Here is an 18,661-nt window from a genome sequence, read left to right on the forward strand (position 1 = left end):
TGCCCAATATTTTATTCGATCATGACAATTACATCCTTTTTTTTTTTTACAGTTAATGTGTCCATGGTGATCTAAATGATAAAGTTATGGCTGATTTTCCAGCTGACCTTTAATATCAGGGCAGTTTTTGAAAAGAACGTCGGAGCATATTTCACAATACGGAACAAAGCATGGGCACCACATGAGTAGTTGGAAACAGGTTGAAGTTAACAATTTTTCCCAACATAAACAACCTGCAGTCAATGGAAAATGTGACTAATTCATAAAATCTGCAGTCTGACAGTTGTTAGAGCCAAAGAAGAAGAACAGGTTCAACGCTAACATGAAGCAGAGTATGAGAATTTATCATGAGAAAGAAATGTTTTATACTGCGCCTCGCAAACTATTCACACTCTGTGAACCTTTTCATATGTTGATGATTTTTAAAACACCAAAAAAACCCCAAAAAAACAGAAAGTGTGTCATTCAGCCCATCGAGTAGAGCCATGATTTAGGGTTTGTCTCCATCTTAGCACATCAAGAGATTGAAATTCTTGCCCGTTTTTATGGAAAGATTCCTGAAACTCAGTCAAAACGGTTGAAAAGTAAAACCCAGATTTGTGTTGTTGCCAATTTTCAAATGGATTTAAGCTTACACTTTGACTGGGCCATTCTAACACCTGGATATACTTCCATCCCAGTATGTTCAGGCCTGTCCAGCTGGAATGCAAGCCTCAGCTGTTGTCCAGGTTTTCTCCCATTTTTGCCCTGGAATTAGCTCCATATATATTATCATCACTACACCGCCAGCACTTTGTAACCCTTTGGATGATGAACAGCATTAACATGTAGGTGAAAAATTTAAATCTTTGTTAAATCTGACCAGACCATCTTCTTTCTCTTTTCTGGTTGCCTAAACCTACAAACAATACCTTTTTATTGGATTCTTTCAACCATGACTTTATCCATAATTTTCAATCGGAGGCCAATCGGTTCGATTGATCTCCAATTGAAAATTCAACATGATCCATGCTCCCAACTCCACAAACTCACCGTTCATGATGCCTTTAGATTTTCTACCAAAAGAATTGTTCTCAAATTGTGCATCATTTCAAGTATTATTCTCACATAATGTCCCCAAAATCATACATTGAAGTTTGGGGTTTTAACATGTTCAGGATGAGAATACTTCTGTTTTTTTGTTGTTGTTGTTTTTACAATATAAATCTCTCTACCATGTTTTTAAAAGGTCCTGATTTAACCCAGAATCGGGCCACAGCTGTGTCCTTGTTGCGCGTGTTGTGCTCTCTCAGAGCTTCTCCCCATCGTCCTCCGTCATTGTTTTGACTGCTGATAGTCTGTGAGATCAAAAGCTGGTCCTGCTGTACTCCGCTTCAAATCTGAGAGTGTGACAAAGAGGCTGAATGGACGGCATATTTTACACCGAGGAGGACTTGAACGGAGAAGATAAGACAGGAGTCATCTCGCAAACCCCGGTTGGATGGAACCGTCCTGAAAAGATCGTGAACAAAGCCAGAACTCCTTCATTTGTTGGAGCTGCCAGGCTGTTGATGCTTTACTGTTCGGCTGCAGAAGTCTCTCATGATTTATGAATGGTTTCACTTTTTTTTTTTTTTAATGATTCAAAGTACGCTTCCTAAGTTGAAAGCACAACTGCAGAAAAAAAACTGAATGTGTTAAAAAAAAAAAAAAAAGGTAAATGAAAACCCAAATAAAAAAAAAAAAACGTGAGACAACAATGACATCCAGTAGCTGGTTTTGGACTTAAAGAGCTTTGGTTCTCACAATAGGTAGGCGTGTGGGTCTTTGTATTACTGGCTGGGTGGGTCAAATCTTCAGTCATAATACTCAAAATGGCCTTGTGACTACATGTGGGAGGGAGGCAGCACCAGAAGGAAAGATAACACCGAGGACAGGATGTGAGAGAAAGAATGGTAACGATAAAGAAGAAGTTTGCTTGAAAAGAAAAGGAGGTGAAAATTCTGAAGGGTGAAAGGTGAAACAAAATCAAAAGTTCCCTTAACTTTACTGCATCACCATGCTCCCTGTGTGTGTGTGCGTGTGTGTGAGAGGGTTGCGGTGTTGGCTGTGTGTGTTATTTTTAGGGGCAAATAAGCTCTAGTGGAGCCGGCAGCATATAAATACACCCAGACACTCGTGGGCACACGCACACATACACACACACACGCCCCCACACACGCCAACTCACTTTAACACACATTTGCAGAGAGACGCCGTAAAAGTCCCAGAGTTATCTCCACGCCCGGTGCCAGTGCCACGGCCCCAGCAGGCTGGGAGCCAACCAGTAGCTGGTTGTGGTTTTCGCCTGTATAATGTTCCGATCTGCGTACAATAGCTGTGAACAGCTGATTGGTTCTAAATGCAGGACCTCGCAGAAGATTCCTGTGCTTCCTGTATCTGAGGTCGAGAGTGAACATAAACGAAGGTGAACGTCACCGCGGCCAATCACAGCGAGTTGGACCGCATTAATCAGAATGGGATTTTGTTGTTTCTAGTACTTGAGAGTAACGACTTCATTAATACTAGAACTAAAACTGAACCCACATTTACATCCACATCCTTTCTCATCCCTTCTGTTTGGAACATTAATGTTGGTAGTGCAACATCTCAGTAGTTTCAGGCCTTTGAAAACAAACATTTTCACTTTAATACTCGAAAACTGAGCTATGAGTTGAACTTGCAAATTCAGTCACAAATTGAAATATTTTCCCCGTTAAAAAATTTGTACACACATTCCACATTCCGCTAACGTTAAAAAAAACACACAATTTTGCAATTGTGGTGTTTTCATTAAAGAGGAAATGCAATTAAAATCAGACATGAGTAAGTTTGCTCATGCGATAAGTCATTAAAAAACATGCAGCGCCGCCACCATCCTCCAAATACACCCTTTCTTCTTCAGGGTTTGTGACGGCGGCGACATCCTGCTGTTGCTCATCTGACTTGTGTGATGAGACAAAAGTGTTTCCATTGCAGTTATTTATTTTGGTTTAAGGATTACTACACAACAACTTCAACTCTGCTGGGATCTTCTGCTTCTTTAAAGTTTTTTTTGTCTAATTGAAGATAAAACTGAACATGGTAAATTTACAGTTTGTGACCTTTAGTTCTCTTCTGACATTAAACTAAATATACATCCATCGTCTCCAGACCGATTTCACTGTAGTGTTGCCAGGGGGCTGGTGCCTATCTCCAGTAGTCATTGAGTGACAGGTCGGACACACAGGGGTGTCAAAAGCATTTGTAATATGGGGAGGGGGTGAACTTTGAGTAGGCCAGCAGTGGTTTCAACTGAACTACTAGTACTGGCAAAGTTAAACCAGAAAGTTCTATCACCCCATGGCACCATCCAAACGTTGTGAGATGTCAATAGGACTGATGCAATATTCATATTTTCAGCAGACTGCACTAGTGATTTGCTTTATTGTTTATGCTTGGATCATACAGTGTGCACATCTCAAAGCAATACAAACAACAATGCGCACACACCCCCACATACCAGTCAGAGTAATCATGTAACCTAACAGTCATGTTTTAGGACTGTGGGAGGAAGCCGGAGTACCCTGAGAGAATCCATGGGGAGAACAAACTGCTGCTACAACACCAAACGATAGCAGATCGATTGAATGAGTAACTAGCAAAAAATATGCATTTCTAAACCATTCTTAACTAAAAACATGTCATATTCATACATCATTTACTCAAATAAACAACTTTGACCAAATAACTGAACAGTGGAAGTCAGTATTATGTATTCAGTGGTACGATTTTGTGTTCTATGCAGAAGAACACCAAGTGTTCTTCCACCCAATGTTCTTTGGCAAAATGTCTAATAAAGTAAGTCACGTTCCACTGAGGTTCCGTCGAGTCTATATAGTTATGTTATGAGAAAGAACATAAACTGGCGACAAGATTTAATTGGATCCCTGATGTAACGACAGATAGAGGGAAATTATTCTGAAAGTGATAAAAACACAAGAAAAGGAGAACAGAAGAAACAGGAGAAACTCTCCGTTTAGATGCTAATGTGGCTTCCGAGCTAGCGAATCACAGAGAGACGTGAGTAACACTCATTCCTTAAGTGAAGTGAATCACCTTTGATATCTGATTAGATTGATCATGTTCCTCTTTTTTGTTCCACATCTTATCAATAATTACACAGAACAAACACAACAACAGATGAAGATTAAATATAAGAATATTTTTGCAGTATCTGGGAAGAACGTGGATAAAATGTTTGCGACAATGTGCAAATTACTTACTAATAACTTAGAAGATATACGACCTATATCCTCTTCAATTAGTTGCACCGATAGTTAACTTCCTGTTTGATTTGTGATGCTTTTTGTTTTGAAGCATCACAAGCATTATGTGTTTTTGAACACTTAGCGCAAAGGCAGGACAGCAGATAAGTTACCTACATAGAAGATAAGCATATAAAATGTGTCTTATTATCAGTCCTCATGATTGAGACAAAAGGCATGTTTATGATGTTTATTATGTAAATAAGTAATTGTTTTAAATGTTGTGTGATTTAAACTGGGCATTTGTTTAACTAGATGCCAAAACTAAAGATAATTTACATTTTAAACATCATTTTAAGTTATGTTAAAATTAATCAGTAAAGTATGCTGCAGCTAATATGGCTTGACTTAATTACAATACATTTGCTTCTTTCTCTGCTCACTGCAGTGGTCTATTAAAGGCCATTCTGTCAAACTTGGAACAGCGGTCTTCAGAAATGCAGTCAAACAGTCCCATAGTCCACATTGATCATTTTAAAACTGACAATTGTATATTCTGTCATCATAATGTTCAAATTACAATAATACTTGACTGAACACCAAAGTGAATTAGGGGTTTTTTAATACAGCCTAATAAAAAAGACAAAAACAGACGGATAAGAAAACAGAATCAGAGGCAAAACTCACTGGTTTCTGACTGAGCAGGTAAGGCTCCAGACTTCACTAAGCCTGGCTGCACAGGTTAAATCACCATGGTAACATATGTGTTACTAGTTTCGTGAATCGAGGCTTAATTAAGCCAGGATATCCAGAAAATCCAGCTTTAATCCTCTATTAATGCTAGAGGAATGCTAGCAAGTTGGTCAGGTGACAGTGATAGTCATGCAGCACAGGATTGTGGGATGTTTAACTGACGGTGAAATCAGCTGTGTGGTTGTTTTTTTTCTTCTCAATGTGTCAGCAGGGTAGTGAAATATATATAAGATATATAAAATATCGGTAAATATGGGTTATTGGCAGCAATATTAATATTGGACACTGACATCGGCCAAACTTTATCATCGGTGCATCTTTGGTTAAAAAACATTTCTTTGTGTTTTTGTTCTATTGATTTGAGCAACAATAACATACATGCAATAAAAAAATGATTCTGCGATGAAATGTTTCTTTAACTGTCAGTATCAGATTTTACCATCATAACCTAATAATACAACCAAATTCATCTTACATTTTAATAACATTCATAGTAAGACACAGTTTTATTAACTAAATTGATTATTGGTGTATAAAAGAATCATTTTACTAATAGAGATACTAACACGGTTGGCTTTTACGACAAAAGATATTCAGTTGCTATCACCTGTTTCTCTCCTAAGTAAAGGTTAAAAAAAATTGGCTCTCATCTAGAATTGCATTTATAATGAGATATTTTATCACAACCTGGCAGCTTTCAGGTTGTTTTTATTTCCACATTCACTTTGGACAGATAAGGAGATGAGCCTGCTTGTGAAAATTTGCATCATTCATGAGCAGCGAACAGGTCCTGACACGCAGCGTTTACTGGTTACTGTTTACACAGTTTAATGTGTGTTTGTGTGTGTGGGTGTGTGTATTGCAGATGGTTTCCTATGTATAATAAAAATGTACTGTATCAGTCAAGAATGTATTAATATACACAAATCCAGTATGAATAGTTTTTTTAATTCACCGACATCAGAGACTTTGAATTTCCATGTTGAAATTGGATTTGTCTTTGGAATGAAACATTTCAAGGGATAAAACATATCGAAGCAGTGAATGTTTTCAATGTCTTCATAATTGGATTAAATGACACACTAATTATGTGTCACATAGTTATTGTCAAGCGTCGTTTGTCAAGCGTCGTTTCCAGTGAACCTCGCTGAGGTGTCTTCTCACAGCTCCAAACTGGCAACAAGATCCATCAGCCCCTCAGCGACAGGCAGGCCTAGAACCATGGATTGAATGATTCTCTGCCAAGTGCTTAGTGTCGTACAACTCCTCCGAGTCCGGCTCATTTGTTTTCTGTTTAAAATCACTTTTTAAAAAAAACTGCTCACAAATGGATGAATTGTGCGGTCTGTAAAGATGTCTCACATTACAGAAGGGAAACGACTTAAGAATTTGTGTCCGTGTCGTTTGCGTTTGTGAGCAGATTTTTGGACTTGTAGTTTTGCTCTGGTAACGTCTGACAAAAAAGGACAAATGCAGAGATAATACTACACATAACATCAACAGTACTTAATGTACTAGTAAAATTTTAAATGTATTTTTAATTTGCCATAAATAGGTTGTGCTGTTTCTAGATTGAACCCCGCTTCTGCCTATTCAAAGTTCAGTCCTACTGGCTGATATCATGTCAAAGAAAGCAGCTGAAGTGCCTTGACACGATGGTACTAGACACTATTGGTAGGCACTTGCAAAGCAGCCAATCAAGGTCATTTTTCTTAGCTCTGGCCGGCTGCAGTCCTGAGAGTGGAGATATGGAAGACAGTAGATATTAGCTTCTGTAGATATTAGCTTCACAGGACAACATTGAAAAGCAACAGTTTTCTGAAACCTTGGGTTGGACTCAACCAACACGATAGTGACAGAGACAGTGACAAAAGTTGAATCTTTTTCCACTTTTTTTGTGTCGCATTGCTGGCCGGCGTATGCACATTTATGAGCTCAACATTTCACATGCAGGAATTTTGTCGGTCGCTTGGCGTTTGGCTGAGGAGGGCAAACAAGTTGTCGCCTTGTGAGTCTCGACCCTTAAGACTGTGTCCAATGTGTGTATTAATCCATATTAAGGTCTATTTGGTTTTGAATTGTTGAAACAGGCAGTTCTAAGAATTTTTTGAGATAATCTCAAGTATTTGTGAATTTCAGCCATTAGTGGGTGGCCGTGGTCCCTGACCCCCGCTAATACCAGAACTTAACTACATATATGTTGCAGCTAATGTCACACAGTTTGGACATATTTGTAGATATATTCATGCATGTGCTTCTCTACATTAGAAAATGACTGGAAACAATCAGTCAACTACCATTAGCAGGGGCCCAAGTTGGAGTCAACAAGAGTAAAAGGAATTGAAAGTTGACTTTAGAGTTAAGAACAGGTTCTGGTCTTCAGGTTAATGATATCATTTTGTGTTTGTTCTGTTCTTGCTCTTAGAGGAGTTTCTGATATGTGATTTCCTGTCCTATTCTGTTAAAGTTGGTCCTTTCTGTTCAGTGCTCTCTTCGCTTCCTGTTTTATTTCTCTCTCCTTTCTGAGTTTTTTCCCCATCATTATGCTTGTACACTTGTATAGTTTCTGTTCTGCCATTCATTAAATTGGATCCATTCTGGCCCTACTTGCCAAGTTTCTGAGTTTCTTTTCTGATATCACCACTTTTGGATGAAATATTTAGTTTTTGGACTTTCCTTTTGCACTTACTGTCCCCTGCCTCCTTCTTCGTCTGCGTTTGGGCCCTCAGAAACACACCAAAGTGACAACAGAGCGCAGCACTAAATATCTACATGTGACAGTTTTGATTTGAGGAAAGGCCAACGTGGATATGCACTGCAGTGCCTCACAATGAATATGCCAGAGATATGCACACGTTCACACACTCGCATAGCAACAAACAGAAAACCTAAGGAGTCATACTTTCCATACAATGCAGAGATACGGTGACATGATGTAAGTATATTTAGCAGCTGGGGTGAGCAAATCACATGTAAGATAAAGTTACAACAGTATTCACGTCTTTATCGCGATTGCCTTTGTTTCTCTATCTCTTGCATCAGGTTGACAGTAGACTGTGACGTCCTAACTTGAACTCACTGTTTCCCACAAGGGGTTTCAAAAGTAAATAGCCTGTTCTTTGAGGTTTAGAAAGCAATGTGCTGTATTCAGACAATAAATAAAGACTGTAATCCTTTCTGTAAAGGAGATTTGTGCCAGTTTTGCTAAACAAACAAATGACTTTGAGCCAGTCTGCTCATTTTCTTAACCTGTCTCTATGTAATCCTTCAGGCGTAGTGAGGTTTCTTATCCACCCTCTGGTTAGAGATTCAGGCATTCTGATCAGCCTCTGAAAATGTGTTTTTACAAAAATGATTGATATGCTGACTGAATAATTGGACTGATTTAATTCTATATAGTTGAATGTGAATGGGTTCTGTTTGTCTTGGAAAGTGCCTTGAGAAAACATCCATCCATTGTTTTACCCGTTTATCCCTGCAGGGTAGCAGAGGAACTAGTGCTACGTTCAGTGGTCATTGTGTGAGAGGCTGGGTCCATCCTGGACAGGTCGCCGGTCCGTCACAGTGCAGATGTTGCCATAAGAGAATTTTTGTGTTCATCACATGGTCAAACCTTGAAACTACCCAATAAACAATTCCTATTTGGCAACCTGCTGTCATTTTTGCAAATGGATGGATGGATGGAGGGATGGAGGGATGGATGGAGGGATGGAGGGATGGATGGATGGAGGGATGGATGGATGGATGGATGGATGGATGGATGGATGGATGGATGGATGGATGGATGGATGTCTCTAAGGTTTTTTTTTCAAAATTTAGTCAACTTTAAGTAAATGGATTTACATTAATAGCCAAAAATAAGTCAAACATATCAAACAGTCAACCAAACTGTACATCAAGAAAATGTGAAAATTATTGCAGTTTAACATTTATTAAAACAATTCAGAAAATTTGGATTGTTTTGCAGCATTTATGAAATATTGTCATAATACAAAATAATACAATTATTACAAAAAATTACAAAATGAATACAAAAGAGCAATAACTTCACTCATATTTTTTCCATTGGTTTACCTCAGTTCTCTTAGTGCTCAGTTTGAACCTTAGTTCCATTATATGGTGCATTCACATTTACACCAGCCGCTTTAAAACAGCAGTATTATGTGTTTTCAAGGCACATAGTGCCACTTGATAGCACAATTAAGTCACTATGTTACCTTCAGTTCTAAAAATGTATTAAATATGACTTAAAAGAAATCTGACTTCCTAATTTAGTGCCTTGAAATTAGGCCTCTGTCTCTTTAAAACCTCCTGCTCTTTCTGAAAGTCAGGAAGTCATCACAACATGGCTCCTCTATTAATCCTTTAGCAACATTTTTACCAGCATTTTGTTGAGAAATACCTCGAATAATGAGCTCAGCTGATGCACAATACCACCAGGTGTTTGCTAATTGCTGGTTGCTAGTCTGAAGGAGCTGAGTGGGGAGTTGTGGGTAGAGAGATGCTCTGTGAGGCAGAAGCTCAGAAGCTTTGAAACTGCAGCTCTGAGGAGAAGCTGAGCCTTGAAGGCGGGGTTAGGTCCAACCAGGTGATTTGCACAGCTGAGTGGTTGCCATGGGAGATTAAAGGATTTCTCCAACATGCATGAAAGAATCAAAGGAACACTCCAGGTATGTTTTTGATGAAGGAATAACATTAGAACCTTATATAAAGCTCAAAAAAGTCCATTTTACATTATGCTGCTCCTTTAATCGAACTCTGGTTTGATCACCTAGAAAGTCTGGCTCATTTGAGGAGCCATGCAGAATCAACTCTGATGCAGCTTGTAGTCATCACCTTAGCAAGCTGCAACAGAAGAGGCCCCAACTATTCTTAAATCATTTGTTTGGCAGCATTTTTGCTTTGGAGTAGGAACAGCAAATTGAGACAGACTCACAAACAAGACACAAACAATATGTATGCACAGCAAGCTGTTCACACGGCAAGGAGGCAGAAGGCATCGCCATAACAACAATTAGCTGGACATTAGTGGTACACTGAAATATGTCACAATCACAGAACACACTATAAATAGCCACTGGGAAATTGTCATGTACTGCAGACATGCATGATTGAAGAGTTTTGTAGAAATCAGATAAAGACAGACATCAATTTGATGCAAAATCTAAAATATTTGGAATAAATGCCTCCTTGCAGCATAATTTTGATCTTGAAAGTTTTCTTAACATTAAAATATAGTGCTATCTGATATTACTATTTCTGATAAGTTCGACAACCACTACTTACTGGAAATGTGTGTATATCGCTGAAAAAATGATTGCAGCTGATTTCACCATTGCTTCTCTGATTCAGTTAAACTCACAATCCCATAATCCTATTCTGCATCACTATCATTGTCATGTAACCAAACAAATATGGAAACAAACATCAACAAGATGGAAATAAATATCATATTGTTAATATCAGCCCATTTTTATTTATCGGAGCGATACCGATTCAGTCGATTAACCGATATGTTAAAACATGAGTAATATCGGCCAATACCGATATGAGAGCCAATATATTGTGCATCCCTAACACCTTTGATATCTGTTTTAATTGGATTGCACTGCAAAAATACAAAATCTTAGTGAGTATTTGTGGTCCAAATATTTTTAGTACACTTGAAATAAGACAAAACTAGCTTACAAGTAACTTTTCCACTAGATATAGGAGCTTGTTTTAAGTCAATAATTCCTTAATATTCATGGGAAAGTATTAGTTACATTGAGAGACTTTTTCACGGATAGCAATAAATTTTTAATTGTGCTATCAGTGAAAAGAATCTGCCAGTGGAACTCATACTTTTGAATAGAATAGAATAGAATAGAATTCAACTTTATTGTCATTGCACTGTCACAAGTACAAGCAACGAGATGTAGTTTGCATCTATCCAGAAGTGCTCTACGAGATATAATATTTATTTACAGATGTACAAGACTATGTATGTATGGACTATAAGGGGTTATAGCAAAGAGATATAGATATTGTGTATAAATATAAATATGGGAGCTATATGCACAGATTATACAGATTATACAGAATATTCAGATTATACAAGAATGTTAGGGAATGGACTATATATGTATATAATATAATACAAGATAAATAATGGCAGATAAAATTTACAGGTTGTATGTGTGTGTGAAGAAAACAGTCCGTGATGTGTGTGTGTGTGTGAGGATAGTCCATGTGTTATTGTTGTATGAGAGGATAGGGGAGTACAGTCCTTATAGTTTATGTTTTATGTCAGGAGGCATTCAAAAGCGTGACAGCTGTGGGGAAGAAGCTTGATCAATATTCAAGAATTATTGACCTAAACCAAGCTGTTACATCTTATCAAAGAGTTACTTGCAAGTTAGTTTTGCCTTATTTCAAGTGTACAAAGATATTTGCATTAGAAACGGGTAAATGGTAAGATTTAGTATTTTTGCAACGTAATTAGCAACAATTAGCACATTATCTGAAAGAAATCTGAAATTGAAGTAAAAACAGTGACATAGGAAAGCCGTTTCCTACATCAAGGTGAACTATCTATCATATCATCCAAGGTAAACTGAACATTCCCAGCACTTCGTGTGGTCGACGGAAGGTTAGAGACGAACTAACAGAGTAACAGCGCGTCCTTGCAGCTGTAACATGCGGCCAGTTAAACAGCAGTGATGAAAAACGAAAGCTCACACGGGAAGCTGAATCATCTTGATGTCTGATCTAATCTCCTCTCATTAGATTTAGTGATCGGTTGAGGGCTCCCAGGGGCCACATGCATGAAGCCATTGCTTACATGTAGTTGTCACATGTTTTATAGCTGCTTGTTAACAGTCCCTCTGACTGCTGGCCATCCTTTGACCCTTGCTGAAGCCTTGACGACTGCTGCGGACCACACAGATTCGTCTGAGCAGTGTAAATCCCAGAGAGCAGAGCGGCAGCTCCGCGGCCTGCCTGTACACGTCCTGCTGTGGGCTGCTGTCACCACACCTTCAGCTCCCAAACAGCACAATTATCCTGCACCCAGTGACAGAGTTCAAGGCAGCTTGAGCTGTTTGGCATGGCTTTAATTTGACTTCCACTGATGAATCTGTCAACAGCGTCAGTTAGACCGTCTGCGGCAAGATCCCGACGCAAACACGAGAGGGCCGTTATAAATCTCACAAGGTCGCCGTCACCAGGAAACGTGCGACGTCTACAGCAGACGTTTGTGTCAGCGGTGATTTGTCAGCTAATAATGGATCTCTGCGGCAGGTATAGTTTGTATCAACTGCGAAGGAAAGGGTGTGCGGGGAGGGAGAACTGACAAACAAGAGGTCGACCTCTAAAACGAACAGATTTTCTGCAGGTAATGGAAATGAATGGCAGCAGAGAATGGAGCGGAGCCTGAAGAGGAATGCAGAAAGTGAGCTAAACACCTCCCACAGGTCTGCTGGGAGAGCAGGCACACACATGTGGCCCAACCGACCGGCTCCCAGGACCCGGGAGGAGGCGACACGCCGGCCCAGCAGGGACTCACTGCTTTACGCCTCTAGTCTAGTACAAACCTCAGCTTCATCCACAGGCAGGATGTAATACTTAGAAATGATTTACATTTCTATAAAGGACAATTTCAAAACAAAGAGTTTCTAGCTTCTTTGTTTTTCATCCTTAACATCCTCTCTGTTTCTGATAAAGGCACAAAGGTTTGTTTTTCTTCAGAAACCCTCAGTATCTGTCTCCATTACGGATCCAGTTCTATGTGATATATTTAAAGAAAACTATCAAAACAATCACATCTGTCTTTAGTAAAGAAACAGCTTGTGTGAGTAGAGTTTTCTCTCGCTGTATTGGAGCATGATGTAACGCAGTGTGGCCCCTCCCCCACCTGTTGCTGTGCACTGTGGGTGAGCTGAAAGACAACTTTCACTGTCCTGTCGCTTCAAAGCAAAAAGATTTCCAACTTAATTCTATAGTTTCCTTCAAATGTGTGTTTCAAAATGAAAATTACAATAATTAAAAATTAGATACCACTAAAAGTCAATATGTTGTGGCATTTTAAAAGTAGTCAGATTGATTTTTCTTCTCCTAAATTTTGAGTGAATGCAGATAGTTTATGGTGTTTATTATTACTGTTATTATTAAAATTGTTTGTGTTTTCAGATTAAACCAAGGTTATTAATCCTCATGGATACAGAAATAACAAAATGCCCCCCAGCTGAGAGTTCTTCTACAATCATGAACATAAAGTGGCAGCATGTCCAGTTTCTCCAGCTAAATGGAGCCTAATGTCCTCCTGATGCTGCATGTTGTCTCATCAGAAAAGACTATTATAGTTCCCCTCACTTACAAGTGCAAGGCCCATACCTGTAATAATCAATATCTTACATCATCTTACATCTTATATCAGGGAGACTGCCGTCATAAAAGTGTTCAATGATATTCATATTAATACAGACTGTGGCAGAACCACAGTGCTGGTTCTGTTGGACCTCAGTGCAGCTTTTGACACTGTTGACCATGACATGTTACTGAATCGACTGGAGAGTTGGGTCGGACTCTCCGGTCCAGTGCTTAACTGGTTTGAATCCTACATAAAGAACAGGGATTTCTTTGTTTCAATTGGAAACTTCTCATCAAAGAGGTCAAAGGTCACATGTGGGGTACCCCAAGGTTCAATCCTAGGACCCCTCTTATTCAATATCTATATGCGCCTATTAGCTCAGGTTATAACAGGAAATAAGATTAATTACCACAACTACCTGGATGATACACAGCTCTACATTACGATGTCACCAGGTGAATCTAAACACATCCAGTCACTGAACAGATGCTTAGAACAGATAAATGTGTGGATGTGACAAAACTTTCTCCAGTTGAACAGAAACAAAACTGAAGTTATTATTTTTGGACCTAAAGAGGAACGATCTAGAGCTATAGATCTAGAGCTATAGATCTAGAGTTATAGATCTAGAGTCAATGCACAGCTTCAGTTATTACAACTGAAAACCAGCGATCAGCCCGAAACCTGGGAGTAGTGATGGACTCTGACCTGAACCTCCAGAGCCACATAAAGACAGTTACAAAGTCGGCCTTCTATCACCTGAAGAACATTTCCAGGATTAAAGGACTAATGTCTCAGCCAGATCTAGAGAAACTCATCCATGCGTTCATCTTCAGTCGTATTGATTATTGCAACAGCGTCTTCACAGGTCTGTCCAACAAATCAATCGAACAGCTGCAGCTGATCCAGAATGCTGCTGCTCGCGTTCTCACTGAAACCAGGAAGATAGAGCACATAACACCAGTTTTAAAATCCCTCCACTGGCTCCCTGTAGCTCAAAGAATAGACTTTAAAATACTGTTGTTAGTTTATAAATCACTGAATGGCTTAGCACCACAATACATTAAAGATCTGTTTGTTGTATCAACCTTCCAGACCTCTCAGGTCTTCTGGTTCTGGTTCTGCTCTGCATCCCCAGAACCAGAACCAAACGAGGAGAAGCAGCTTTCAGCATCTATGCACCACAAATTTGGAACAAACTTCCAGAAAACTGTAAAACAGCTGAAACACTGACTTCTTTTAAATCTCAACTGAAAACCCACCTGTTTAAATTTGTATTTGAAATGTAATCAATTACAAATTTATTGATGGAACTTGACTTAATGATTGATTCTATGTTGCATTGTGTTTCTGTGTTTGTAATGATGTAAAGCACTTTGAAATGCCTTGCTGATGAAATGTGCTATACAAATAAAATTTGATTTTTATTTTGGCAATAGCAGGAATAATTGTTAGGTTATAAAGTTGAAGATGAAGGCAGGTGCATCAATCCAAAAATATCAGTAATATTGATATCGACGGTGGTTCTATTGATACTAGTTTCACATGAAATTTAATTTTAATTTTTGTTTTTAATTTAGTTTCTCAAATCGACCTGAAAACAGATTATGTTTTCTCAACCGATACGTTTTTTTTGCACTTTGTTTTAGGAAATAAAATGCACACTATATTAATTATTTTTCTATGTTCCTGATTGTTGATCTAATTTATTATTAAAACATTGTGTGGACACCTTTAAGCTTTGTCAAAATTCTGTCTGAGGTCTTAACTAATTAGTACAAAAGAAAAGCCACAAAGACACCTGGAGGCCAGAAGTTTGAAGGTATGTCAAACTTCTGGCCTCCTGCTTTCTAAATAATAGAAAGCAGCGCATCAGTACTAGAGACACTGACCCAGTGTTCATTTGGCATCGGATCGATACCAGAGCTATGCGGCATCCCACACCTCTAACGGTATTTTTAAACAGAATGTCGAACTGGTCCAAAAAAATATTTAGGTGAAAAAAGGAAAAATATCTCTTTAATCAAAATATTTCAGCAACTTCTTTTTCTACGAATTGTCTAAATATTATAGCCGCCTACAGTTTAATTTGTCAGTGAATAGTTTTTAGAATAAACATGTCGGATTCTTTGTTTTGTTGAGTTTTATTTTGTGCAAAAGTTTTTTACTCCCCTACGTTAGAGTCAGCTATTAAACCTCTGACAGAGAGAGAGAGAGTGTGTGTGGGGGGGAGGGGTGCGTGGGCGTGTGTGTGCGGGCGTGCGTGTGTGTGTGTGTGTGTGTGTGTGTGGGCGTGCGTGTGTGTAGGGGTGTGTGTGTGTGTTTGTAAGAGAGAGAGAGAGAGAGTCTGAGATGGTTAACAATTAACCTGAGCGGCCGCTGAGCCGGAGGTAACGAGGACAGGCGATGCGGAGATCAGAATGAAAACAGCAAGAGGACAGGTGTGTGTGTGCGGGGTGTGTGCGTGTGCGTGGGTGGGTGTGTGTGGGTGTGTGTGTGAATATGTGCGCGCGCCGTGAGTATGCAGGGAGAAAGTGAGAAGCAGTGCTCCGGTCAGGAAAAATGAAAACAAAACTGGAGGCTCAGAAACTTACAGCCAGTTGCTGGCGCTGACGGAGAGGAGCGCGCAGCAGAGCATCAGGGCGCAGCGCAGAACAAGATCCTCACTCATCTCGAGAGGCAGAGACTGGAGGTCCGACGGGCCGAATAATCCCCAGGTAAGAGGGGCTCGAAGGACGGAGAGTAAACCAGACTGCGGGAAGTTAATCCATCGTCCCGCATCCAGGGGATCCCGTCCCGTCCTCTGCCTCTGGCAGCTTCCACGCCACGGCACAGAGAGCTCAGATATAAATGAAGAGAAACTAAGTATATTTAGAAAAAAAAAAAGAAAGAAATTTTAACTGGATGTTTTTTAGTCTGTTTGTTTTCCTTTTCTGCTGCGCATTACTGAAAGCGCGTGGAGAGGTGAACGAGCTCTTCCTCCTTCTGCGCCGGTCTGACACGCTGAGTCCGTCCCGTCCCGTCGGCTCTGCCACATGCGCACAGCCTGAGCGGGGCCCCCTGCACACACACCGCCGTCTCTCCGTGAAGTCTGATGAGGAGAGACCGTGAGCGCTGACTTTAGCTGAGGGGCGGTGCCAGGATGGAGAGGTATGCCACCAGGATGGGAGGTTTTTTTCTTCTTCTTCTTTCCTAAATCTTCGTTTTCGTGAGGGGGATGAAGTAGGCGGGTTGAGTGAGCTGCTGAAGTGTTGTCTAGAGGGTGGGTGTGCGTGTGTGTGTGTGTGTGCGTGTGTGTGTGTGTGTTTTAGAGTTCTCCTGGGAGGATGCAATAGCGCAGCCATTCACTATTGCCCTCCCATGCCACTCACCGCTCCTGTCCAACATGCACACACGCGCGCCTGGCTCGCACCCCCCCACACACACACACACACCTCGGCTTGGCCTCGCCACCAAATATTCTGCGGCTAACGTGGCTATAAAAAACTCGGCTGCGGAAGGTCTACGCTTAAAACCAGAAACATTCAAATAATCAGACAAACGACACCATTGCAGCAGAACTTTGTACATGCAGGTAATAAACAGGGATGTGTGTGAAACTACTAACTTCATGACTGACGTGATAAAGAGAACGAGAAGAAGGCTGAGCAGTATGAGGAAAATTATTCATTCAAAAACACGGACATAAAAGTGTCTTGGTTTAAATGACATTTGATGGATTCCAATTTGTCCATAATAATGATTTATTAACTTTATTTTGTTAATATTTTGGTGGTCCTCAGGGTTCTGGACTGGGATCCTTTCTGTTGTCGTTGCCTTCTTTAGGCAATATCAATGTTATATTTATTCTTATGTTGGTGAAACCATGTGCTGCTAAAGAGTTACTGTAAGTTTGTAAAACAACTAAATAAAACCTAAAATTAAAAAAGGGATAAAAGGAAATAAAAAACAGGAAACTGGATTTTTTTAAAAATATATTTTACGTTTTTTGCCATCTACCAACATTTGTAAATAGTTTTAACCAGGATTGTCTCTCACCTTTAATTTAGCTTTACAGTCAAATGTAAGCATTTGCAGTTACACCTTCATTGAAAAAGTGTTATGAGTTTGATCCCAAGGTTTTCAATGACCTTAAACATGTCAGGCTGAATTATGCTAGAAGCGTGTAAAAAATGATGCAAATGCATAAAAAATCTCTGCCATCCTTGGTAATACATCAGTCCGAATCGGCTATTTATTCATATGAAGGGCAGTGCAGATGAACAAGGAAACAAGAAGGTTTTGCATCCAAGTTCCTTAAATTCACAGTGAAAACTACAGTAAACAGTGTGTTCACAGAAATAAAGATTCACAAGATATATTTTTGACGGGAAAAATACCAAAGATAGACCACACTTATGGAGATGACAAGACAAAACTTGTTGCTGTTTTTCTTTCATGTGGCTCAATCCTTGTGTGTGTGTGTGTGTGTGTGTTTTGACAGTCAGTGTATGAGATGCAGTGAGATAAGATAAGCCTTTTACATTTGTCAAGAGGAAAATCCAGGCATCGCAAGAGCAGATCGTACATTTAGGTGGAATGAAATGTAAAGCAATATATAGATTAAAATGATGTTGTGATTGAATAATCATCTATATCGCAATTGGAATAAGTGTTAATAGATGATAGATCACTGTAAACATAGAGAACTAGAGCATCCAACAGCATCAAATGAAGCCAATTCTTGCTGTAGATACTGTATATAATTACATTAGTAGGTTTCAAATTAAAACACATGCCAACAGGTTAATAATTTGGGCTTCCAAACTAAAACCTAGACATTTTTCTAAATAAGAGCCTTAATACTTCATAGCTTGTTTAAAAAGAAAAAAAAAAACGTCATTGATCCCAAAGGTAAATTCAATCATTTATATATTTTTATTGAAAATGTAGCTTCCACATTTGAATGGAACTAAAACAGTGATGAAAAGGTTACTGTTGATCTCTTAAAATAAAACTCAGCCAGATTCTTTTTCATAGGTTAGATTATTATCTAATCCCGTCATGTAGGTTAGATAATAATCTAACCTACATGACGAGATTTCAAATATCCCAAGGAGGTAAAATGGTGCTGAGAAGGAGATCATGTTGGACCTTAGAAATAAAAGTTGTCTCCTTTAATGGGTTTCAGTAAAAGAAAGTCGTTTCTCACGGCTCAAATAACCAACTTGATGTTCTGCTTGCTTGGTGTCACGTATAAAACACTGGGGTGTGAAGGAAGAAGACGACTTCACATCCGGTTGGCAAACAGCTG

The 18,661-nt window shown here is 39.4% G+C and overlaps 1 protein-coding gene and 1 long non-coding RNA gene across 2 annotated transcripts in view; one reads left to right on the plus strand and one right to left on the minus strand.

Annotated features, from left to right (window-relative positions):
- LOC116716406 (protein Wnt-4a-like) overlaps positions 1 to 16,466 on the minus strand; it is a 36,707-nt gene extending 20,241 nt beyond the window's left edge. The window contains exon 1 of the mRNA XM_032557248.1: positions 15,963 to 16,466. Within this exon, the coding sequence (XP_032413139.1) occupies positions 15,963 to 16,039 (77 nt within the window). The 5' untranslated portion in view covers positions 16,040 to 16,466. The remainder of the gene's footprint in view (positions 1 to 15,962) is intronic.
- Positions 11,420 to 12,856, plus strand: LOC116716407 (uncharacterized). The gene is made up of 2 exons (XR_004338464.1): positions 11,420 to 12,299; positions 12,394 to 12,856. It is a non-coding gene; the product is annotated as an uncharacterized LOC116716407 (long non-coding RNA).
- Positions 16,467 to 18,661: the final 2,195 nt, after the last annotated feature.

Source organism: Xiphophorus hellerii, unplaced genomic scaffold (assembly GCF_003331165.1).
Source record: "Xiphophorus hellerii strain 12219 unplaced genomic scaffold, Xiphophorus_hellerii-4.1 PGA_scaffold_43__1_contigs__length_65954, whole genome shotgun sequence".
Classification (NCBI taxonomy): Eukaryota; Metazoa; Chordata; class Actinopteri; order Cyprinodontiformes; family Poeciliidae; genus Xiphophorus; species Xiphophorus hellerii.